This window comes from Zingiber officinale, chromosome 10A, assembly GCF_018446385.1.
Source record: "Zingiber officinale cultivar Zhangliang chromosome 10A, Zo_v1.1, whole genome shotgun sequence".
Taxonomy (NCBI): Eukaryota; Viridiplantae; Streptophyta; class Magnoliopsida; order Zingiberales; family Zingiberaceae; genus Zingiber; species Zingiber officinale.
Genome location: NC_056004.1, coordinates 97,987,968 through 98,013,954, shown reverse-complemented (window position 1 = coordinate 98,013,954; position 25,987 = coordinate 97,987,968). Strand labels below are relative to the sequence as shown.

General features: G+C 38.4%; 3 protein-coding genes across 8 annotated transcripts; 2 read left to right on the top strand and 1 right to left on the bottom strand.

The window, feature by feature from the left end:
* Positions 1-624: 624 nt before the first annotated feature.
* On the top strand, positions 625-6,618 carry LOC122026891 (probable pre-mRNA-splicing factor ATP-dependent RNA helicase DEAH2). Of its 3 annotated transcripts, XM_042585618.1 has the most exons (7): positions 625-1,058; positions 2,640-2,827; positions 3,497-4,581; positions 5,150-5,275; positions 5,354-5,592; positions 5,683-5,801; positions 6,250-6,618. In XM_042585618.1, the coding sequence occupies exons 1-7, from the start codon at positions 771-773 to the stop codon at positions 6,374-6,376; spliced, it is 2,172 nt and encodes a 723-aa protein (XP_042441552.1). In that variant the 5' UTR covers positions 625-770; the 3' UTR covers positions 6,377-6,618. The 3 variants fall into 3 exon arrangements, with proteins under 3 accessions (XP_042441552.1, XP_042441553.1, XP_042441554.1); XM_042585619.1 differs by lacking the exons at positions 5,354-5,592; positions 5,683-5,801; positions 6,250-6,618 and having other exon boundaries at positions 5,115-5,179; XM_042585620.1 differs by lacking the exons at positions 5,354-5,592; positions 5,683-5,801; positions 6,250-6,618 and having other exon boundaries at positions 5,080-5,179.
* A 12,429-nt stretch (positions 6,619-19,047) lies between these two features.
* On the top strand, positions 19,048-19,902 carry LOC122027097. Its single transcript, XM_042585943.1, has 2 exons — positions 19,048-19,264; positions 19,387-19,902. Exons 1-2 carry the CDS (start codon positions 19,137-19,139, stop codon positions 19,775-19,777), a joined length of 519 nt encoding a protein of 172 aa, XP_042441877.1. The 5' UTR covers positions 19,048-19,136; the 3' UTR covers positions 19,778-19,902.
* Positions 19,903-20,027: 125 nt separating this feature from the next.
* LOC122027096 (boron transporter 1) lies at positions 20,028-24,770 on the bottom strand. Of its 4 annotated transcripts, none has more exons than XM_042585939.1 (13): positions 24,412-24,770; positions 24,007-24,304; positions 23,806-23,888; positions 23,500-23,692; positions 23,264-23,402; positions 22,300-22,465; positions 22,040-22,206; positions 21,783-21,956; positions 21,606-21,701; positions 21,335-21,478; positions 20,939-21,258; positions 20,601-20,868; positions 20,028-20,514 (listed from the first exon to the last, which is right to left on the bottom strand). In XM_042585939.1, exons 2-13 carry the CDS (start codon positions 24,108-24,110, stop codon positions 20,230-20,232), a joined length of 2,139 nt encoding a protein of 712 aa, XP_042441873.1. In that variant the 5' UTR covers positions 24,111-24,304; positions 24,412-24,770; the 3' UTR covers positions 20,028-20,229. The 4 variants fall into 4 exon arrangements, with proteins under 4 accessions (XP_042441873.1, XP_042441874.1, XP_042441875.1 ...); XM_042585940.1 differs by having other exon boundaries at positions 24,507-24,770; XM_042585941.1 differs by having other exon boundaries at positions 20,321-20,480; positions 20,571-20,868; positions 24,412-24,769.
* Between the last annotated feature and the right edge of the window lie 1,217 nt (positions 24,771-25,987).

Here is a 25,987-nt window from a genome sequence, read left to right as displayed (position 1 = left end):
CTTTTGTATCTTATGTTCCTGCACCGAGCGTCCTACCGGTCGGCAGTCATGGGCATCGTCCGACCGGTCATTCGTACTGGTCCACTTGGAGCTTCCCGGTAATGTGCTTTGAGACTGTTGTCATCTTTGGTTCAGCTGTGACCCCGTTCGGCCGACCGGTCTCCGCTTCTCCGGTCGAACGTAGGATACTTTGACCTCCCCGTGGCGTTGACTTCCCAAAAAGGGGGTCCCCCGTTCTTACCACCGGATCAGTCAGTAATAAATAATAAGTTTTATTTTATTTTTTAATCTTTTTGAGCTATAAACTTTATTAAGAAAATAAAAAAATCAATTCCAACCTTGCAAGTTAAGTTGTGTGGAAAAAATATTTTTTTATCCAAAATGCCATATTAAAATCTTATTTGGAATTCATTGTAATAGAAAGTAAAAGTAAATTGACTTTGAAAATGAAAATAAATTTAGGGTGAAAATAGGAAATTTTCCAATATTAAATTATAATAATTTATCTGGCTAAGAAAAGGGACCTTTTCGTGAATTTATATAATTACGGGTAGCTAAACAAACTTCTTCACTTATGATCCAGCGGGTATATATTAGAGTTCGATCCGTCGGCTCAATTCCCCAAATTCTAGGGTTTCCCTTTGAAAACCCTAAGCTCTTGCTCCGCCCGCTCTCGATCTGGAGCTCTCGATCTCTGTTCGAGGCGATCGGAGTGGTTGTCGATCTTTCGGTAAGGTTTCTGGTTTTGATTGGGGGAGCAGGAGCTCGTAATGTCCACGGAGAGAAAGAGGAAGGTGAGCTTGTTTGACGTCATGGACGAGGCATCCGTATCGGAGAAGCTGGCCAAGGTGAATGGTGCCTTCTCCTCCAGGCCGGCGGCGGTTCCGACCGGGATCAACCGGTGGAACGGTCGGCCCTACTCGCAGAGGTATTACGAGATCCTGGAGAAGAGGAAGACCCTCCCCGTGTGGCAGCAGAAAGAAGAGTTTTTGCAAGTTTTGAAGGCCAATCAGACTCTGATTTTGGTCGGAGAGACTGGCAGTGGTAAAACAACTCAGGTTTGTTCTACACTACTTGAAGGTTTGATCTTCGATTTTAATTCTGCAACTATTACGTGTATGATTTTGAACCTTGAAGTAGTTTGTAATGCCTCGTTATGTCATTCTATGTGCTCCTGGATAAACTTCGTAGCAAGGTTTAAAGTAACGACCCCATTTAGGAGTTTCTGCCAGAGACCAGAACGAGAACAGTATTGCTCTGGTTCAGTGTGTGCCTGTTGCAGTGAGGAGGATGGGAAAGAATAAGAAGAGTGGGTTTTGATCAGTGCAGGTCGTTCCAAAGAGGATGAGGGGAAAGAAGTGAGGGTGGAGCAAGAAGAGGATAAAAAGGAGCTTGCTTAGCGACTTTGGCAACTTTGAATGAAGTAACAAAGGCTCATCTTTTGGCATGGCTTGGGCAGAGGAAGAAGATGCAGGCGATGTCAATGACGAAGGAAGATGGAACAAATTAGATAAAAGCTTACCTTGAAGAAGTTTCATTGCAGAACCAAAACTCTAGTCTTATTCATTTGCGTGATGCTCGCAAGGGATGAAGCTAGTTGTGCTTCATTCAATTGTTGACACTCACAATGGAGGAAGTAGTATAGTATAAGTATTTAAGGCTAAAGTTTGCACCTTAGTGATTAGACAATCAACTTCTGGAGTTTATGCACAAATGCAGCAGCTGTCTATTTGTCTTATGAAAATTCAGTGATTTCCTTCATGGTATTATGCGAAGGCCTAAGCTTATGCGGTTACACCTAAGCAAAAGACAAGTCTGAGGCTACTCCAAAAAGAGAATCCTCCTTAGCAAGCCAAATTTGCATGTGACCAAGCTTTTTTCTCCCAATCAAGTCATCTTTCTTCCCTCGGAGGATCATGGCTGTCAAGGTCTACAAGGAAAGATACACTTGGGTTTTGGAGCTTCCCTAGTGCGCTTCCATGAAGCTCAAGTCATCCTCTCTTAAATGCATGAAAATAGGAAACAAGTACCTCTTCCACAGTGAAGTTAGATTTTGCAGGATGATGTAACAAGCACTTTCAATTGTTGTTTACCAGTTGGTCCTGACAGTGCTGCCCTTTTTAACCTTTTTTCTTCCTTTTATAGACACATGAACGATTCCTTTTGGCTGATTGACTTTTGACTGAATTTTTCACTATCATTCTTCTTTGTAGGAGCATTATGAGTCATGATCATTGTTCTCATTAATTGGTCTATCCTTATTTTTTTTTTTGTTGCTCTGGGTCTAGAGTATGCAATCCTAGGACTGAATGCATAAACCATTGCCAATTAGTGCCCTTTTATGTATCTGTTGATAAACTGGCCTTCCCTTTTAAGGTTTTCTTTCTTATTCTTCTTGTTTCTGTGGCTTGGCATGGATATTCAGTGGTCGTTGCACTCTTTTAACCTTTTGTCAAGTATCTGACAAGTATCTGGTGATTTCAGTTGACATTTTTGAATATGCATATTGTTTATTTCCTATTCATTTGGATTCTCTTGTGTGACTTTATTTATCTGTTTTCTTTATCAGATAGGATTAATGTTTCTTTTTTTTATATTGCATGTGTTACTTTTAAAATGAATAATGTATCTTTTAACAGATTCCACAATTTGTATTGGAATATGAGGACTTGGGCAAGCGTTCCATGGTTGCTTGCACTCAACCTCGACGAGTTGCTGCTATGTCTGTTTCTCGCCGAGTTGCTGAAGAGATGGATGTAACAATAGGTGATGAAGTTGGTTATAGCATTAGGTTTGAAGATTGCAGTAATCACAAGACTATATTGAAGTAAGTCCACTTTTGCTGCTTCTCCTGACTTTGATTTTCTGCAATGGTGGCAATTTCAGTAATTATCTTTATTATATATATTTTATGAATCCTAATGACCTTTATTGGTATGTATTTTCACCAAACAGCAAGATTTGTTAGCAAACATTAAAACAAACTATGTTATAAAGATTGATGGGTTCCAATCATTACGATAATGGTTTTTTTTTTTTTAAAAGGACACATGGGATGTGATTACTAACTCTCCTACGATTTGATGGTTAAACATTGTTACTATACTGTTAATCAAATATTATTGGTAGCTTTTATGCATCTTCCTTTGGGAGTTGATTTCTGAAGAATATTTGATTGTCTCCTTCAGAATAGCATGCTGACAATATTGTTCGCATGATTTTTTTCTATTGAAATAATGACCTCAATATAAAAAACTAAACAGTTCAGAAATTTTGTTTTAGATTATCTTGTAAAGTAATGTGTTTTGAAATTTGTTACTTCTGTAGGTGGGTAGAATGTATGCTGGGGTGATATTTTATATGGATACATTCACCATCTTTTTTTTTTAAGATTGCCACACACTAAAGCAAGATTAATAGACACTCATAATCAGAACAAATTGATGATATAAACCTTTGTCTGATTTTCTGCCCCACTGTCACCATATGATGCCAGATATTTAACTGATGGTATGCTGTTAAGAGAAGCAATGGCTGATCCATTATTGGAGAGATACAAGGTGGTAATTCTCGATGAGGCTCATGAACGTACCTTGGCGACAGATGTCTTATTTGGGCTTCTGAAAGAAGTACTAAAAAATAGACCTGATTTGAAGTTGGTTGTGATGAGTGCTACTCTTGAGGCTGAGAAATTCCAGGGTTACTTTAATGGGGCACCTTTAATGAAGGTACCTGGTAGATTGCATCCAGTTGAAATTTTCTACACACAAGATCCTGAAAGGGATTACTTGGAAGCTGCTTTACGAACCGTTGTACAGATACACATGTGTGAACCTCAGGGTGACATACTTGTTTTCCTTACCGGAGAGGAAGAAATAGAAGATGCATGTAAGAAAATAACAAAGGAAATTAATAATTTGGGTGACCAAGTGGGCCCTGTGAAAGTGGTGCCTTTATATTCCACCTTACCTCCTTTATTGCAGCAAAGAATATTTGAGCCTGCTCCAGCACCATTGGAGGAAGGTGGCCCACCCGGAAGGAAGATTGTGGTGTCAACTAACGTTGCAGAAACTTCATTGACTATTGATGGTATTGTTTATGTGATAGATCCTGGTTTCTCCAAACAAAAGGTTTATAATCCACGAATACGTGTGGAATCTTTGCTTGTCTCTCCAATTTCCAAGGCTAGTGCACATCAAAGGGCAGGACGTGCCGGTAGAACACAACCTGGGAAATGTTTTAGACTTTACACTGAGAAAAGTTTCAAGGGTGACTTGCAAGAACAAACCTATCCCGAGATTCTCCGCTCTAACTTAGCAAATACAGTCCTTACTTTGAAGAAACTGGGAATTGATGATCTGGTCCATTTTGATTTTATGGACCCTCCTGCTCCTGAAACACTAATGCGAGCACTTGAGATCTTAAATTACCTAGGTGCTTTGGATGACGATGGCAATTTGACTAAGCTAGGTGAACTCATGAGTGAGTTTCCCTTAGACCCTCAGATGTCAAAGATGTTGGTTGTCAGTCCAGAGTTCAACTGCTCCAATGAGATCCTATCAATGTGTGCAATGCTTTCAGGTTAGCATAAACTTTCTTTTTTAACTTTTCTTGTTTCTTCTTTTGCTTGATATATATATATATATATATATATACATGCTTGAAATTTACGGACTCTGCATGCTTGCTCACAGTTTTGCACTGTGGGCATTTAGACTTCCACCAGAGTAGCATTTCATATTGTATAAGTTTTCTAAGTTATTCTATTATGTATTTCTCACCTGTACACCTTTTCATAACATTGTCAGCAATTAGCAATGTCAATCACAATATATTCACATAGAATTTGAGTCGCAAGCATGCAGCTTTTCCTTCACAACTAGTCCTTGTTCAAAGTATAAAGGAATAGGATGCGGTGCCTTTGATGGCTTCTGTTGCTGGATCATATCGATAGGTGTGATGGCTGCTATGTTGATTAGACTTTAGCATCTAATGATCAATCTAGTGTGGTCTTATTAACCAGTGTTTTAGGACTCCTCTAGATAGTTTCAGTTTCTCAAATAGTTGCTTATGAAGCAGTTTCGTGTTGACTCCATGCATACGCTGACCTTCAGTGGGCCTCCTCTGTGATTACAAATTATATTTCTAGTACCCAATTGCTTTCTCCGGCCTAGGGAGGCCCAGAAAGCGGCAGATGAAGCTAAAGCTCGGTTCAGCCATATCGACGGAGATCACCTGACGTTGTTAAATGTATATCATGCATACAAGCAAAATGGTAAGTGCTTAATATACTACTTTGCCAAATGCATTGTTTGCAATAGTTTGGTTATTTAAATCTGCCTTGTTATCACAGCTGAGGACTCTTCTTGGTGCTATGAGAATTTTATAAACAGTAGGACTATGAAGGCTGCTGACAATGTGAGGCAACAGCTTGTGCGGATCATGGCTAGGTTCAACCTCAAGCTATGCAGCACCGACTTCAACAGTCGGGATTATTATGTGAACATCAGAAAATCCATGCTTGCTGGGTACTTCATGCAGGTGGCCCATCTTGAGAGAACAGGACACTACCTCACAGTGAAGGACAATCAGGTTTTTCTTTTTGCTGCTTTTCCTCTTTGATTCTCAATTGTTTCCTCATCCAAGCTTTTGATGAACTATATCCACATGGTGTGATTCTAGGTTGTTCATCTTCATCCATCAACCTGCTTGGATCACAAGCCAGAATGGGTCATTTATAATGAGTATGTTTTGACCAGCAGGAATTTCATCCGCACGGTAACAGATGTTAAAGGAGAGTGGTAAGTTCAAAAAACTTCTACTTATCAGTAATGATAGTTTGTGACAAAGCAATGCTGAATAAATGTTGCATCCCCATGTGCATTTTTTGGTGTTAAATCTCAACTGTTTCTTGATTTGTTGGAATAAAATCTCCATGCATTTGATTAGATAATACAGCATCAGCATGGATATCTATATCATGTTAAACTCTGTTTGCTCGATCGCCGATCAATGAAATCAAATCCATTTTTTATTTAATCATGGATCACTGTGACTTCTTGTTGAATGTAAGATTCAGTATCATGTCAAAATTACATTCAAACTTTATGATGGGATTTTGCACATGAATGCATTTAGTCATCATGTTTACGGATTAAAAACGGATGCCTCTTCGATGTTATTAAATCGTCTTTTCCTGTGTCATTTTCTTAACATCCCAAATCTCTCAACTATAATTTCTATTTGCAGGATGATCGACATAGCTCCACACTATTTTGATCTGAGCAACTTCCCTTCATGCGAGGCCAAACGAGTGCTCGAGAGATTGTACAATAAGCGGACGAAGGAAAAGGGCGAGAGCAAAGCTAGAAAGTAGAAACAAAAATTGCCTTTTGTTCGCACGCACACAATTTGACTTGCCAATACATAAATATTGCTCATAAGCAAGATTGCCTGAACACCTAAAAAGATCAACACCTCAAAGTTGAGACAAGTTTATCATCGAGATTCATGTTTCTCTTATATGTTTTGCTTACAAGTAAACATCTATTTTCTCTATGTTGTGTCGAACGCATGCTTTCTTTTAATGTTATTGACAATATGGTTAGACCTTGAATATGTGCCAATGATCTTTGTGCTTTGAAGGCTACAAAACAATGCTTTTAGTTTGATAGTATAGAACCTTACTGATCAATTGGCAAACTGAGCTGTGGTATCCTACCTTTTTACAAATAATTCCCATCAAAATATCCTGCGTAGCATGAAAATCTTATTTTACTCCAGTTAGTAACACGATGATGTTCATGTAATATTTGCAGGTGGAAATAAGGAGCATAGATCTTCTTAATCATTTTTTTTTTGATCCAGGGGATATGTCATTCGCATTTGCGATTGGATTACGATCATGATCCGGTCGCAAATGGTTGCGATCTCTTTCTGGATTCATCGTCCCTATCAGGTTATAATTTGTGTTCGGAGCGGACGGTCGGAGATCGTCCGAAGCCCTCTGGTGGTGGATAAGTGGTTAGGTTATTGGGCGTTGAGTGAGGGTGTTTTCCAGGCGGCTTCTGGTCGTCCGTTTCTAATAAAAATTATAACCTGGTGGGGACGGTAAATCAATGAAGGGATCACAATCATTTGTGATCGGATCACGATCGTGATTCGATCATAAATGCGAGTGATATATTCCTTGGATTACAAAAAATGGTCCAGGAGATTTTGCCGTGGAAATAAGGTTTTTTTTTAATAATATAAACTATGTTTTTTTTTTTTTTTTTTTTTTTTGGAACCTCTTTGATTTGATCCAGCTAAAGCCATCTCTTTAGGGGTGAAAAGGAACCAAATCAAGTCGAATTCTATAAAAATATTGATATATAAAAATATTGATATTAGAATTTGAGTTTAAAAAATATGTATGATAGTTGAATTTGATTCAAATTTGAAATATAACTAATTTTGATCGTGTTCAATTTGAAATGAAATTTAAATTCTGGTTTGGTTTTTGTTATTCAAATTCTAATTTGAACATATATCAATTGATATTGTATAAAAAAACATAAAATTCAGATTGAATCTGATTGTAAATATTATGAATTATGAATTTGATTTGAAAAAAACATTATCAAATATGCTTGAGTTTGAATACGAATTAAATATGCTAATTTAAAATGTGAATTAAATATTTTTTGAGCAATTCGAAATGCATGTGAACTGCATGGAGCTCGACAAGGACAACACAGAGGTGCATTTACTAATTCAATTTCCTCCCATTAATTTGTCATAAAATCTGGATGGCTTTGACTGTTTTATATTTATGACCTAATCCATAAGGATAGGTTATTATATGTGAATTTGATTTTTATTTTTTATAATTAAATATTTAATTCTTTAAATCGATTAATTTTTATATTTACATTAAGTGCGGTCTAGGAATACGTTGAACAATACTGACGGTTAAGGGTTAGCAGTCGTCCGTGATTTACCTCTTCCATGATGGTCCTGAGGACACTGGAGACGAACATATTCGTCTTTTGTCACCAATACTAATTATTAAGGATTGCGCAAGGGAGATTTATTTACTTTCTTGTTCTGATTCTTCCATCGATCTTAAATTCACGAACTAAACTATCATTAGCGAGAAAGAAAAAAAAAACAAAAATTAAGAAGAAGAAGAAGAAAGATGTAAGTTATTAGTTTTGGGTAGGTGGAGAATCTGCAAGTATTTATTCACAGGACAAATAATAAATATTTATATTATTATTTTTCATTTATGACTTATGAGGATGCCTTATGAACTATCTCTTTCTTCCTTAATAGCACAACTACTCCTTGTTTAATTTATTACCATTCCGCGTGCTCGCAAAAGATGACTTGAACCCGATTATACGAAACAAACAAAATGGTTCGACTCATAGTTTTACATATTTGGATTCGAGTTAAATGGGCGTAGCTCTACTATCAATTTTAAATATAGCTCTATTAAAATAGACAGAATAAGAAATGAAAGTAGACTTGAACCCGATTATACGAAACAAACAAAATGGTTCGACTCATAGTTTTACATATTTGGATTCGAGTTAAATGGGCTTAGCTCTACTATCAATTTTAAATATAATTTTATTAAAATAGACAGAATAAGAAATGAGAGTATTAGAGAGAAAATCAAAATTACATTTATTGAGTAATAATTTTGAAAGACACATTTAAATAGTTCAGGTATGTAATTAGGTTAGTTAGATGATATAAAACTATGACAAATTAATATATTAAACGAGAAAAATAAAAAGTAAAAAAAAGGATAAATAATGGTATAGTATATTATAGAATCTAATCACTAAAAGGATCCATATATCTTACCTTATCTAGACCCTATCTAATGATATAAAACTTAATTGTTGTTGTTATTAAGGTATTATTTCAATTAGAATTAAATGTCATCCCTGTCAAGTGTTTCCTTTTGTATATACACTATTTAGCATAAAAAAAATTAGCATATAGACGCCCTATTTCTGGTTAAAATCAAATAAGCACCTTATTTAAAGTAATCTGTCTAAAATACCATAATTAGCTTTTATAATTATAGAAACTAACATCAAACAGTTAGCTTTTACAATACATTATCTCTGATAATTTGATGGTGTAGAAGTTAGCAATTAATTTTTACACTTGTAGAAGTTGCAGGATTGAAAAGACGCTAGAAGGGGAGTGAATAACATTTGTCGTTTTTTTTAAAAATAATGAGTTAAAACAATGCAGCAGAAAAGAAAGAAACGAGAACACAAACAATTGCTAACACAAGTCTTTTTTACTTCGGAACTTTCAACGACTTCTATTCGAAGACATGCACTCATAGAGTGCTTTCATTGGGCAATCATTATCAGTTCAAAAATCTTACAAAATTTAAATATAAGAACTATTAAATAAAAATACCGACAACAGAAGAATTAATTGCTTGAGCGTTGGCTGTCGGAGTAGTCTTTTGGTGTCGTCGGAGTCTTCTTGAAGTAACGCGCGAGTACGAAAGTCAGAGTGAGTAATTTATCTAAGGTTGCTATTCGAAACTTTTTTATAGCCAACTCCAAGCACCTGGACCACCTCGGGTGCCTAGATCGCTGATGTTGGATATTGGGGCCTTAAATGGACCAAAACGATTTAGAGGAAGGAAGCCATCAATTGTTAAAAGTCGTAATTGACTTCAAAATTGAAATCTACGATTCGCGTAGATAGATTTAGACTATTAATTTGCTTAAAACCGATTAAGGGTGAATGAGAAATTAATATTTAAAGTCAACCCAAAATAACATTTGTTATTCATTAATAAAGTGCATAGGAGAATAGTCCCACATCGGAAATTCTCGATGTGTATTCTCTACTTATTAATGAAGATGTGTTAATGGAGTTAACACAAAAAATAAAAGGACAGGTGACCCCTTAGCCCAGGGCGAGCAGGTGCTCGCACCTGTGAGCCCGCCACCCGCCACGTGCGCACGTGCGCAATGGGCGCTTTGTAGGCACACTTTGCACATTGCAGTGCCTGCGTGGCACTCGGGTGACGTGTCAGGCTCTTACCTGACGTGGCAGTGCCTATGCGGCATCCTCGTAGGCAAAGGGAGATGACTGGACAGTTGACTTAGGGAATGGATGGCTACCGTTGATCAATGTCTATCAAATAGATATGATGGATCGCTTGTGGTGCGATCTAGAGCGTTGGATCGCAAAGAGTAACGATCTGACGGCCTGGGATGAGGCTTGATCTGAAGCATCGAATCAATGGATCCAGATCTGATGGCTGATGACAATAGGTGGGATCTGAGGGTCACAACTCCTCAGATCTGATGGATGAGATTGAAGTGGGCTTGATGAAGGGTTACAACCCTTCAGAATAGATGATCTAGATCGATCCAGCCCAAGGAACACATCCACTCACCCAAAGGACACTCAACCTCTTCGTTCAGTATAAATAGAACCCTCCAGATGATGGAATACTCACTCAATCTTCTCTTCTCTTCCTCAAGCATTCATCTCATCTTGTGCATTCAAGAGTCCAAGAAGTCTACTAAAAGGTTCGCTGGTCTCGGAAGTCGGAGTGCTACGATTCCGAGACGTTCGTCGTCGTTGTATCTTGGGAACGAATTGCAACAATCCGTTAAGCACCGTAGCGGAGCAATATCGTTTACGGAGATAGTGTCGAACACTGGCCTCGACGATCAGTTTGCATACTCCAGAAGCTACCCGGAGACAACAGTCGTAAACGATATTTCCTGCAAACTGATATGGCTACCAACGACATTCCGACGGCCGTTCCGACCGTCGTTCCGGCGGCCGTTTCGACCGTCGTTCCGACTGTCGTTCCGACAACCATTCCGCACGGAGAAAAGCCGGAGAAATTCACCGGAACCGATTTCAAAAGATGGCAACAGAAGATGTTGTTTTATCTAACAACGCTAAACCTTGTACGGTTTTTGCACGAAGACACGCCAGCCGCTACGGAAGGAAGTAAGGCTGCTAGCGATGCGTGGTCTCATGGAGATTTTCTGTGCCGCAATTATATACTCAACGCCTTGGACAACACGTTATATAACGTATATTGTTCTCTGGAGACGACAAAATCTTTGTGGGAATCCCTTGAGAAGAAATACAAGACCGAAAATGCTGGATTGAAAAAATTCATCGTCGGTCGATTTCTGGATTTCAGGATGGTGGACTCAAAAAGCGTCTCATCTCAAGTCCAAGATATGCAATTAATACTGCATGATCTGGACGCCGAAGGCATGAAGCTGAACGAGACATTCGCAGTTGCTGCGGTAATTGAGAAGCTCCCTCCGTCATGGAAGGATTTCAAGAATTACCTAAAGCACAAGCAAAAGGAAATAGGGCTGCAAGACCTGATCCTGAGGCTACGAATAGAAGAGGATAATCGAAAGTTATCCGACTCCAGAGGAACCAAGCGGACTATAGACGAAATGTCCAACCTGGTCGAGCCGAACGTCAAAAAGAAGGCTCAAGCAAAGAAGTTCAAAGGCTCCTGCTACAACTGTGGAAAGGCAGGACACCTATCCAAGGACTGCAGACGCCCAAAGAAGCCAACCAAGGGGCCAAAGGATGTTGCGAATCATGTCGCAACCTCTCTTGAGGACTTGGATCTCACTGCGGTTGTATTTGAAGCCAACTTGGTGGATACCAACCCGAAGCAGTGGTTCATTGATACTGGAGCAACTCGTCATATCTGTTCCGATAAAGCGATGTTCTCCAAGTATACTCCGATAAATGGTATGAAGCTCTATATGGGTAATTCCACGACGTCGCCAATTGTTGGACTCGGAAAAGTTGTTCTGAAGATGACGTCCGGAAAGGAGCTAACACTCATTGATGTACTCCATGTTCCCGACATCAGTAAGAACCTAGTTTCTGGAGCGGCATTGGTCAAGGCCGGATTTAGGCTAGTGTTCCAGTCAGACAACTTTGTACTTACGAAGAATGGTGTCTTCGTAGGAAAGGGGTACCTAGAAAAGGGTCTATTCAAAATGGTTGTAATGCCTGTACTCCAAAATTTTGATGGTAATAAAATAAATGCTTCCAGCTATGTTGTTGAGTGTTTTAATTTATGACATGATCGACTCGGACATGTGAATAATAATACTCTCAAACGTCTCGTCAAATTAAATTTATTACCAAACGTCAATGTTGACGGAACACTCAAATGTGAAGTGTGCGTGGAAGCGAAAATGACGAAACTACCTTTTCATTCTGTGGAAAGGACGACAACCTCTCTAGAGTTAATACATAGTGATCTATGTGACTTGAAATTTGTGCAAACTAGAGGAGGTAAAAAAATATTTTATTACTTTTATTGATGACTGCACAAAGTTCTGTTATGTCTTTCTTTTAAGAAGTAAAGACGAAGCCCTAGAGGCGTTCAGAACCTATAAAACAGAAGTTGAAAACCAACTTGACAAACGAATTAAAATAATTCGAAGCGATAGAGGTGGAGAATATGGTGCATCGTTTGATGAATTTTGTACAGAATCTGGCATTATCCATCAAACAACGGCACCTTACTCACCTCAATCAAACGGTGTTGCCGAACGTAAAAATCGGACACTAAAAGAAATAATGAATGTCTTGTTGATAAATTCAGGCTTACCTCAAAACTTGTGGGGGGAAGCAATATTATCGGCAAATCACATTCTCAACAGAATCCCTCATAAGAAAAATGATAAAACTCCATATGAACTATGGAAAGGCTGCGAGCCATCGTACAAATACCTGAAAGTGTGAGGGTGCTTGGCAAAGGTCGAAGTACCTAAACCAAAGCAAGTAAAGATCGGACCTAAAACGTTCGATACGATTTTTGTCGGATATGCCCATAATAGTAGTGCATATCGTTTCCTAGTTCACAAATCAGATATTCCTGATATACATGTGGGAACAACCATAGAATCTCGAAATGTGATATTCTTTGAAAACGTATTCCCAAATAAAAAGGGAAACGTTGAAAGTGATAACAACGGAAGTTTAAACAAAAATGACGTTACCGAACTTAGCTGTTATAAAAGGACTATTGACGATCAAAGTGAAGAGTCACGTCGTAGCAAACGGGCTAGAGTTGAGAAATCGTTCGGGCCAGATTTCATGACTTTCATGTCAGAAATGGAACCAAGAACATTAAGTGAAGCTCTCTCTAGACCCGATGCTCCAATGTGGAAAGAAGCTGTCAATAGTGAAATTGAGTCTATCATGAATAATCATACTTGGGAATTAGTAGACCTTCCTTCTGGTAATAAACCATTAGGTTGTAAGTGGATACTAAAACGTAAGTATAAAGCTGATGGATCAATTGACAAGTATAAGGCCAGACTTGTAGCCAAGGGGTACAAGCAAGAGGAAGGCCTTAATTACTTCGATACATACTCACTGGTGACAAGGATTACGTCCATACGAGTGCTAATAGCCATTGCAGCACTGTATGACCTTGAAATACATCAAATGGATGTTAAGACTGCATTCTTAAATGGTGAGTTAGAAGAAGAAATTTATATGGAGCAACCCGAAGGGTTCATGGCTCCTGGAAATGAGAAAAAGGTGTGTCGACTTGTTAAGTCATTGTACGGACTTAAGCAAGCGCCTAAACAATGGCACGAAAAATTTGACAAAGTAATGCTGTCAAACGAATTCAGAATAAATGAATGTGACAAATGCATTTATGTCAAAAACACACCTGAAGGCTATGTAATTGTCTGTCTATACGTAGACGACATGCTAATAATGGGCAGTAATCATGATGTAATCATGACTACAAAGAAAATGTTGACCAGAAATTTTGATATGAAAGATATGGGTCAAGCAGATGTTATATTGGGAATTAAAATTCTCAGGACATCAGAAGGGATAGTTTTAACACAATCCCATTATGTAGAATCTGTATTGAAAAAATTCAATGCGTACGATCTCTCTACAGTGAAAACACTTATGGATCTAAGTCAACACTTAGCAAAAAAACCATGGTGAGACCATATCGCAGTTGGAATATTCTCGGATAATAGGCAGTTTGATGTATCTCACAAACTGCACACGTCCGGATATTGCCTGTACGGTCAACAAACTGAGTCGTTTTACGAGTAATCCAAACGACACCCATTGGAAAGTATTGATGCGAGTTCTCAGATATTTGAAATATACTATGAACTATGGATTACATTATGGAAAATATCCCGCTGTATTGGAAGGATATTGTGATGCTAATTGGATATCAGATACAAAAGACTCCAAATCCACTAGTAGATATGTATTCATGATCGGTGGGGGAGCAGTATCTTGGAAATCCACTAAGCAGACTTGCATTGCTCGGTCAACTATGGAATCCGAGTTTATAGCACTAGACAAAGCAGCTGAGGAAGCTGAATGACTACGGAATTTCTTGGAAGATATTCCTAGCTGGGTGAAACCTGTGCCTGCCGTACTAATCCACTGTGATAGTCAATCGGCGATTGGAAGGGCACAGAGTAATATGTATAATGGGAAGTTACGACATATACGTCGTAGACATAATACCATTAGGCAGTTGATCTCGAATGGAGTGATTGCAATCGACTATGTTAAGTCCAAAGATAATTTGGCAGATCCTCTAACGAAGGAGTTGAGTCGAGATTAAGTATACTGCTCATCAAGAGGAATGGGATTAAAAATCTACAACTAAAAACGACTGTAGCGGTAACCCAACCTTGTTGACTGGAGATTCCAAGATCTTGGTTCAATGGGACAACGAAGTTACAGAAGTTGTGGTCCAGCACATTAGATAGTTTATCTCTATCCCAATCCTAGGATGAATTTGTGCTGTCCTACCTCATGTAGTGAGGTTAAGCTTATGCTTTTAGTGACTTCTATACCTGATAAGGTGGAGTATGGTAGGATACTCTTGATAGAAGTGTCACCTATGTGAGTGTGAAGACAGGCCGCTTCAATGAAACACTCATGAATCCAAGATGGTATCCATGGCCGAAACGGAACCAACCATGAGAACCTAAAGTAGGTGAGATAGATCTCCGTGTGGGTGTTATTGTCTAAGTATACACCAACAGCTGAGCAGTTCAAGACATCACGTTCACTGCGCAGCCTAGTATACTCGATAGCATTTCACTACGGAAGGTTCAAAGCCACAAGCTACCTCTCCCGATGCAGTGACTTATCGATTGGACTCTTGTAAAATGTCAGCATGCATACACGCATTGCATTAATTTCCATTAATGTGGGGGATTGTTGGATATTGGGGCCTTAAATGGACCAAAACGATTTAGAGGAAGGAAGCCATCAATTGTTGAAAGTCGTAATTGACTTCAAAATTGAAATCTATGATTCGCGTAGATAGATTTAGACTATTAATTTGCTCAAAACCGATTAAGGGTGAATGAGAAATTAATGTTTAAAGTCAACCCAAAATAACATTTGTTATTCATTAATAAAGTGCATAGGAGAATAGTCCCACATCGGAAATTCTCGATGTGTATTCTCTACTTATTAATGAAGATGTGTTAATGGAGTTAACACAAAAAATAAAAGGACAGGTGACCCCTTAGCCCAGGGCGAGCAGGTGCTCGCACCTGTGAGCCCGCCACCCGCCACGTGCACACGTGCGCAATGGGCGCTTTGTAGGCGCACTTTGCACTTCAGTGCCTGCGTGGCACTCGGGTGACGTGTCAGGCTCTTACCTGATGTGGCAGTGCCTATGCGGCATCCTCGTGGGCAAAGGGAGATGACTGGACAGTTGACTTAGGGAATGGATGGCTACCGTTGATCAACGTTGATCAAATAGATATGATGGATCGCTTGTGGTGCGATCTAGAGCGTTGGATCGCAAAGAGTAACGATCTGACGGCCTGGGATGAGGCTTGATCTGAAGCATCGAATCAATGGATCCAGATCCGATGGCTGATGACAATAGGTGGGATCTGAGGGTCACAACTCCTCAGATCTGATGGATGAGATTGAAGTGGGCTTGGTGAAGGGTTACAACCCTTCAGAATAGATGATCTAGATCGATCCAGCCCAAGGAACACATCCACTCACCCAAAGGACACTCAACCTCTTCGTTCAGTATAAATAGAACCCTCCAGATGATGGAATACTCACTCAATCTTCTCTTCTCTTCCTCAAGCATTCATCTCATCTTGTGCATTCAAGAGTCCAAGAAGTCTACTAAAAGGTTCGCTGGTCTCGGAAGTCGGAGTGCTACGATTCCGAGACGTTCGTCGTCGTTGTATCTTGGGAACGAATTGCAACAATCCGTTAAGCACCGTAGCGGAGCAATATCGTTTACGGAGATAGTGTCGAACACTAGCCTCGACGATCAGTTTGCATACTCCAGAAGCTACCCGGAGACAACAGCTGACGTGGTCATGCTTAGCGAAGCTCTATTCGTGAAAAATCTATCCAACTTCGACCACTTGGACTGTGACATATGCTGGCCAATCAACGTACGCCACCTCAGCTCGGCTAGTCGCCCATTCGGCCCCTTTCCGGGCGCTTTGACCAACTCTGGCACTTGGACCTTCGGGAACCTGGAGCCCTTTTTTCAGTCATATGATTTCCTGTATCATAAGATTAGTACAATCAAGTATAACTTGTAAAATAGAGTTAACACAATATAAAGCAAAATGATTATTAATTAAATTATGTGTTCCCAAGACTAATATCTAGTCATGGTCTCAGCTTAGACTTCCAAAATAAATCTAAGCTAGACCAGCACCTATAATCCCACTAGGACTTGTCCTCATTGGATCACTCTTCTCCAGTGACTTACTTCACTTACCATTTATAGTTTCTTAATTTGTCTCTTAACCCACCAGGTCTTCCTGTCGGAATCATACATCGGACTTCAACTAATCGTTTAGAATCGAACATCCCGACTAGACTTCAGCCAACTGTCAGGTCTCATAGACCCAACTGATTTCCCGCCAGAATCACACATCTGGGCTTTCGCCTGGTGTAAGGTCCTCTAAACTCGTTAATTCCTACCCACTTGCTAAAAAGGTAAGACAAAATATATCATCTAACTATAATCTATTTGTTATTTATCAAAATCTGAGTTTGACCATTAATACTTATTGCATCAGCAGAAGCTAGATCTTAGCTTCTACGTGTTGTATAAGTTAATTGTTAGCTTCTATAATAGTTATTTTATATCATTTTTATTTTACTTATTTGAGTGATAATATGATTAAAATAATATTTTAAAGAGTGAAATAAATGATTGTAATCATGATCTATTATGTAGAAGTTAGTAGGTAGCTTCTACATGTAAAAGCTAATTGTTAGCTTATACAACATGACTTTCTATCATTTTGATTTTATTTTCTTGAGTGATAATTTAATTAAAATAATATTCAATGAGCAAATCAAATGATGGAGATATCATAACACTCATTATATTTCAAATGAATATAAATTAATCATGATCACACATGTAGAACCTAACATGCAGTTTCTATAATATATAAAAGTTAGTCGATAACTTCTCCACGTTATATATACTAGCTAGTAACTATTACCATTATAGAAGTTACATACTAATTTCTATAATAAGGTTAAATCTAGAGTTATTTTAAGGGTAAAATCATGAGAGAATTATTCATTTGTTTTTTTTTTCGAAAAAAAATAATCTAATATTTATGTTAATTTGAGGCGGCATTTAATCATTTTGATGTTTGCCCATAAAAATTTGAAAAACTACCGTTCTTGAAATTTATTTTCATGTCGGCAAGTCATCTATCCATAAACTATAAATTTGGAGTTAAATGGATCGATCGCTTTCCTAAGGTCAGCTCGTCTATGACTTAAAAAATAATAAAATATTTTTTATTTTATAAGTCGACCGACCTCGGAGATCCATTTACTCACACATCAATGAGACATGACAAGCTGATAAAAAAACAATTCTTAAAATAATAATAATAATAAAATATCTGTATAATTAGAGCTGGGCCCATCTGTGACGGGGCGGACAAAACCGTAACGGACTGATTATTTGACAACCGTCTTTAATTCAATTCAACTTAAGACGATTGACATATGTGACGGGGCGGATAAAGTAATCGAGTCAAGTTGAGCCGAGTTTAAAATGAATCAAGCTTTTGAAATGAGTATTCAAGTTTGACTTAGTTTATTTTTTATGAACTTGAGTTTGTTTGAAACTTGACTCGAGCTTGGTTTGTTTAGATGTTATCAAACTCTCAATTCAAGCTTAACTTGAACTTGGTTCGAGCTTGACTTGAGCTTGGTTCGTTTAGATGTTATCAAGCTCTCAATTCAAACTTGTTTGATTGATTATTAAGATTGATAATTTAAATTTATATATTTATTTTTATTTTATTATTTATTTAACATATTTAAAGGAATTTTATTAATAAATATGATTCGTGAAAATTGTTCACGAACGTTAACGAGCTGAACACATATGTGTTCAAGTTTATTTGTTTAGCTTAACGAGTTGTTTAAGGTTGTTTGTTTAAGTAATCTTATGTATATTGAACGAACATAAATAAATTTTTATCAAGTCGAACATCAAACTTATTCATAAATATTTGATTCATTTACAATTTTACGGCCAACGAATCCAATCTAAATGGACGAATCAATGTATAATAGCTAATAAAGGAATCTTGATGCTTTTATTACTCCCCAACCAATTCATTTATGAGGAATTATACGTCTCTCGTTCCTAATTCTATGCGAGCAAATTTAATTTGTGACAAAGACATTTTATGGTATATAACAAAGTAATTAATTATTTTAATTAATCTTTTTTTTTTAATAATTCAAGTGTTTATTTCAGATTCCATCTTAACACACATCATTACGTAAATACGCAATGGATTAACTTGCGTATATAAAATATTTCCATTCAAATATTGTGAGCCTAACTCCAAACAATAAATTCATGACATAAATATTTCTTTTTTCAAAAAAAAAAAATATTATTAAATTACGGATATGCCCTAACTTATGCACCCCTGCCTCTCTATATAAACCCTCACAAAGGCTCTTCCTCCTCCATTCCACACATCAAACTACACTACACCGAACCGATTAAACTAAGTGAAAATATCACTCCGTAAGGAGGAGAGATCGAAGAAGAGTTCGAAATGACGATGGTCATCACCGAAGAGTTGAAGGCCAAGGCCGAGGTTTACTACGGTGATGAAATTTGTCAAGACAAAACTAAGTTCCTCCTACAAGAAGTTGGTCTTCCCCGCGGCCTCCTTCCTCTTAGGTAACGATATTATGATAGGATATTATTTTATTCAAAATAAAAAATAATTTTTTTTGAAATATATATATATATAATAAATATTTTATTTTTATTTTTATAAAAAAAATTGTATTTTTAAACAGAGATATTATCGAGTGCGGGCACGTGAAGGAGACGGGCTTCGTGTGGCTGAAGCAGAAGAAGAAGGTGGAGCATGTCTTCAGCAAGATCGGGAGGAAGGTGACGTACTCGCCGGAGATCGCCGCCTACGTCGAGAACAACAAGATCAAGAAGGTGTCCGGCGTCAAGGCAAAGGAGCTGCTGCTGTGGCTGACGGTGGAGGAGATCTCGGCGGCCGACGAGGCGGCGCCGGAGAAGATCACCTTCAAAACCACCACCGGGCTGTACAGAACCTTCCCGAGGTCGGCCTTCGAGCTCGAAGAGGACGGGGAGGAGGCGGAGCAGCAGAAGAAGCTTCCTCCCGCAATCCCGGCGCCGCCGGAGAAAGCTCCGCAGGCGGCTGCCAACAAGTGAGCGTCTTTGTGATTCACGAAATTTACTGGGGGAATTTATAAGAAACCCTCACCCCTACGCACTACTACTGCAATCACTTGAACTTTCTAATAAAACCCAATAAATTATCATATTTCAATTCTATAGATTTATTTTTAGATCTTTTACATCATAAATCAATGTGTTCAAAGTTTGCTCTCTTCGTTCTCCTTTTCACTAGTATCACAATCGAGTTGTCTCAAGATACAAAAAAACCAAGAACAAAGATCGATGATGATGTCGGACGATAACATTTCGATCGAATTGGGTACACATTCTAAAAGGTTTTGAGGCTACAACAAAGCCACAAAGAACTGATCAACATGAAAAACAAAAACTAAAGCAGATTTTATCGATCGATCGCGTAGTTCTATCTACATTAACATGTTAAGGAATAGTAGAACTATATCATATGGATTTCGCTTAGTCTGTCTCTAAACCGAAGGAGAGTCACGCGCGTGTTCCCCTAGCTTGGAAGGTCCGATGACCTCTATGGTCCGAGGACTGTGTTCCTGCCTCAGTTCACTCATCCTAAGACTGTGAGCTTTGTCGGATAACCAGGGGCTCGTTCTGCCCTGGGGATCAGTCGATGGCGTTCCGGTTGAGCTAGTGACTTTAGGGCTGTTCATGTGCCTAATTTCACCTCGGCTCCGGGTCACCATTTGATCTAGCACTTCCCCACTTTCTGCAAAGTGTGATCCCTTGCCAATCTCAGTTTCCTACTTGAAGTAGTAGTTTTAGTCGAATATACAAAAATTTGCGGATGAAAACATACTCGGAAAGCATAATGCATTAGGATACGAACCGCTGCGAGGTTAAATGCTAAGGGTGGTGATTCTTCAAACTCAGCTGCATCTAAATCGGTAAGGTGTGCGCCTTTGAAGATTTTCGGAAGGATGTACTGTCTTACGGGAACTAAAAGCATGATCATTAGGGGAAACAGAACTCCGGCGATCGGTATCCATGTGATTCCAAAGCAGACGAGCAAGTATGTTGTTTGGAAGAGAGTAAATAGAGTGATCGTCTTGAAAGGCACCGTCTCGACAAAGGTTGCATGTTGATCCTCAAGCACCCTGTTAGGAAGAAGAAGTTTGTTCATGAGTTCGTATTCGATTTTGATAACATGGATGTCGATAGACTCACTTGAATCGTCTACTTGGAGCAGTGAAAAGTAGAAGAATCCTTTCCCAGAATTGGTTCCCCGGCAAGCTTTCGATGGCCATGAAAGCAAAGTATCCCCAAAGAACAGACGTTGGGATCTTCTTCAGGAATGGCATAGCCGCAACACACCCTCCGACCATTGCTGCCTGAAGCAAATTGCTGAGACGTTGCTCTTTAACCTCGACCGGTAGAAGGTCATCGATTTCCTTTTCAATGTCGAATACTGACTCGTCGATTGGCGCATCAATGTTTCCCATGCTCGAAGCGAGTTGGATAGTCGAGTCTTTTAGTTCTTTCAAACCCTACATGATAGAGTCAAGAGTCATTTCAATGGATTCATGACTACCATCACACGAAAAACAGCACCAATTCTCGTACCTGAGCAGATTGGGATGGCTCTTGGTAAATCAATGGAGTCTGCATTTGTCGATACGCTTCTTGCATACTCCCATACAGTTGGCTCAAGCTTGAGTTTAGACCCATGCTTCGGCGTGCAGTGGCTACGAGTCGATTACGAAGAAGCTGCGGTGATTTTAAATAGTTCAACATTATCAATTAGACCGGGTTGTCACAGTTAGTTTGTTTGTTGTTGTTGTTGTTATTGTTATTGGTGCTGCTGAATAAACTATCGAAACTTCATATTCCATACCTGATGTTTGAGAGTAGCTAGACTTTTCGTGTGCATAGGTGACTGTGGGATGACTCCGTTAGCCGGAGGAATTCCGATAAGACCACATAGTAACGTCTGCCAACCGAAAAGAGAACTTAGCTTTCTGGAAGGTGTTTCATGGCTATACGAACGAGCGGTATGGCAAAGAGAACATACCAAGAAACCGAGCAGAAGCAAATCGTAATGGAAGGACGGTGGCTTTCTCAAGTTGAATTCCTTCTGTTGAGCGAGTTGAGATGCTACACTGTGATCGAAATAATAAAGGACTGCTATCATCGTTGCGGGTATGAAAGCTCCAAGAATGTAAAGAAAGGGCACATTGATCATTTGCTGCAAATGTGAAAAAGCAAAGAAACCGATAAATTTAAGCGTGTATAAATCAAGTCAAATTCTCATGATTGCGAGATACAAACCCTGATCACTGTCCAATTCTCATATGCTCCCGGTGACCACGGGTTCGGGCTAAAAAGGCGTCGTGGAATTCCTTTCGGAACACTACTTGCAGGTATATAAGATACTCCCGTCCACACGAGGACCATAAGTGGCACACCGTAATCTGCAATAAACCCTCGTAGCCAACCTGAAAATTTTGAAACTTCATAAGAAGTCGCGTTGCTTGCAATGAAGAAGAGAGCAAGAAGAAAGGATTGCCATTCCAATTCTCAGGCCATACCGGTTCCATAGCGCCATGACCGGGCTTTTCTACTTCTTAGCGCAGTGAGGAGAAGACCAAATGACAGGACTAAAGCAAACATTCCATTGGCAAACCTCCAAGATGGAATGAATCCTAATTCCTTTGGGTTCTCACGTTTCGGTATGCGAAATTCATCAACAAGCCCCTGAAGGAAAGATACTACAGTTTGTTATTGTTGCGAACTAACTTTTTCATCTACTACTAATACACTGATTGAGAAGAAAAACAGGGAAAAAAAAAGTTCTTCAAAAAGGCACAAACATTATTTAAATTTTGTTACATATCAACAATTGATTTGATTCACTTTTCAATTTCATTCTAGACTTCAAGTTTTGGGGTATTGGGAGACAAAAGTACTCACAAAGTTTCCACTATGTAGGCAACTTTACCCACATAATCATTGGAAGAACGAACCGACAAGTGGCAGCAAGACGGGGCCTAAACTCGGGACGAAGAACACCGATCGGGAACAATTGGAAGCTGACACACTATGGATTTAGAACGTCATGTACCATTATCATCTTGAGGCCTATAGATAGGATATGAACATCCACCATTAGTGAAGGTGTACCATTATGCTTGGACTACCTTCAACCAAACTCCATTTGCCTGTTTTCTCTATCTAAACCATGTACTAGACCTACATTGGTCACGTATAGGTAGGTCACGACATCTAACATAATCAAACTATTACATCCACCATTAGTGAAGGTTTATTTTCTTTCAAAGATTCAGGATGCAAAGGACCTGAAAAAAATCTCAAGTCAAAGGCCAAATTAAGATTCAAATCAAATTTGAGGGGCAAACTGAATCTTTTCTTCTTCACTTCTAAAGGCTAAGTTGAGATAAATTAAGTGAAGTTAGAATAACTAAATGATGTAAACAGACTAGTTGACAATGATTAAAGCAATGTAATATAGTAAATTATTCCTTGATTCTCAACCTTAATGGCCTGTTGCATAAACAGCATAGCAATCAGCAAACCGAATAGCTCTCCCGCTAAACGAGTAAATCTGTTGATGATGGAACAAGCTCCTAAGATTGACAGTAAGAAGAGCAAAAAGGAAGTCCAGACGCAAACCCTACAATTTCAAACCCGAACATGTTCATTAATGATCAAAGTAATCGGCAAGCTTTGGATTTCCTTTTTCAGAGAAAAAAAAGAGAGCATTTACTCACCATCCAGTCCATGCTAGGAACAACTCTCGTCCCAAATCTGCTCGATCCTTAGCAAAGTTAAACATGAATGTGTACATAAGCACCGTCGGTTCTGCGACTCCAAGGATCAGCAGAGGTTGACCTCCTAGGATCGAGTGGATAATTCCACAAAGAGCAGTTGATGCTAAAGTCTGAACTGCTGTTAGAACACCATCTGCCAGAACCAAGATCAAATATCATGTTCAAACATGTTTATGATGGCTATGATACTTTGAATTTTCAGATGCAAACACGATTCGCTTAACCAGTTTGACAAAAGAAAAATACCAGTGTCCCTTTCCAGTTGTTCCCCAAATGAAATAACTGGGATTGCAGATGCAAAGAATATATATGTAGTTGGAGCCAAAATTCTGAGATCCATAAGCATATATATAAGCACATAGCATTGGCACAACTAATAATAGCAATTCGAAAATAAAGAATTCAAGCTAGAAACAAAAACAAGAAGCTAAGTCAATACTCCATCACCTGATGCCAGCCCGGAAACCACCAGTCCAGTCTTGCTTGTAGCAATTCAATCTCCCTTCAAGGTCATTCTTGATTCCGCGAAAAGGCACGAAGGTCTCCTCCATGTCCCGATGCGAAAATGCTCTCCCTCGGATAGTTTGTGGGCAAACAAAGCCTCAGACAAAGAGGCAGGCACAGACTTGAATCACAACAATATGTTAAGTGACTAATTAAGTTTACATGGTTTCAGCACAACCTAGGAAGTCCAATGATCTGGAGAGCTTGGCTAGAGCAGATTCAAAAGGATCACACACATAAGCTGCAGAATCAAAGAAAAAGGAACAAAAACACACATGAATCAGCTGAAGAACCCAAAAAAGGTACCTTTTTGATCTAGTTAAACAAAGCAATACGCATCAAACTCACTGAAAAGGTAACTTTACACCAGACTCAAACCCTAAGAACAGCAATGCCAAGAAAACTAAGGGGCAAAGATGGGGAAAAGCCATCCTTTTGCTTACATTAGGCTGCAAACCCCCACACGCGATGAGAAGCACTGAGAGTGCCTGGAGAAGTTGAAATATATAAAAGAGCAGAGGGTCGAGCAGTGAAATCCATGAATAGTAGCGAGCAATATGGTCAATGCAAGCAATGTGCGTGCTTGGAGCGTGTGAACGTCGCCATCTGAGCCTTAAAGACCTTCTTCCAATAGAATAACCTCAAAACGCCTGCCGCAAGCGCTCAACAGGGGAAGGCCTCGCTTAAAAAAAGCTGGAAAAGAAAGTGATGAGTAGACACCGGAAAGAAGGGAGGTAGGCCACGAGGAACCGAAGGTGGATTGCTAGTGGAAGCTGCTCGAGAGCAGTGAGAGAAAGATGGGATTTTGATCGATTTGATATCAACTTTCTTCTTTAATTTTTTTTTGTTTTTGTTTTTGATGCTTTTACCAAAGGCATTGCCAGGCCATGACAAGTTGGCTGGGCAGTGTCCCTGTACAAGAAGTCGAGCAGGACAAATTTTTATTATTATTTATTAATTTTTAAAATAAAAAATTTGATAAATATAAAACACTCTTAACCTAATTGTAATTATAATTTGATAAGCCCCTCTGTGCAAGATGCAAGAGTATTATTACCAACGAGTATCGGTTAATTTTTAGTAGGTGCAGAATATTCCATCGGTTGTCTCAATTTTTTTTTTCTTTTTTTTTACATGTGCTATTGTTATTAGACGAAGTTCTTATGATTTATTTCCTTTACAAATAACGGAGGTCATTTTGAAGGAGCTGGCGAGATGACGATTTCATCTTTATTGTCAGTCATTATAATGGATAGGCTCCAGACGTGCAATGACAAGGTGCTCAAGTAGTTTTATAAATAACCATGATCTAAATTTCAATTACGACGCATTGTAATATTTTTCTTTAGTAAAATAAAAAATTTGAGACATTAACGATTGAGCAAGGAGCAACTTATGTTTCCGGATTTATTAAAATGATCGGTAGAAAATTTTAATAATGTTAGACTCATCATTTTTTGGATTAATTGGTTAGATACCTAAATTATTAAAAAATATATATATATAATGGATAAAAAAATAAAATAAATCCTTCTTTTTATTAAAATCTATAAAGGGTATTCTTTCTTATTTTTTTAAATGAAAATACTATCTTATCCCGCTTTCCCTCTTAATAAATTATATAGGTACCCTCAAGTGGATCGTTCGACCAAATTTGAATTTTTTATAGGCCTATTTTTAAATTTAAGCCTTGAATTGATTTGTCAATTATGTGAATAAGATAAATCAGCATTGTAGTCGCTATAAAATCATAGCTATTATAATTTTATTTATAACTGTTACAATGTAATATTGTTAAATAAAATAAATAGCGATGTGATAATTATTACAATATGAATGTTAGATGAATATATTAAGTCTAAATTATAATAATTATGATTTCATATTTACTATAACATGATATATAGTAATTATAAACTATATT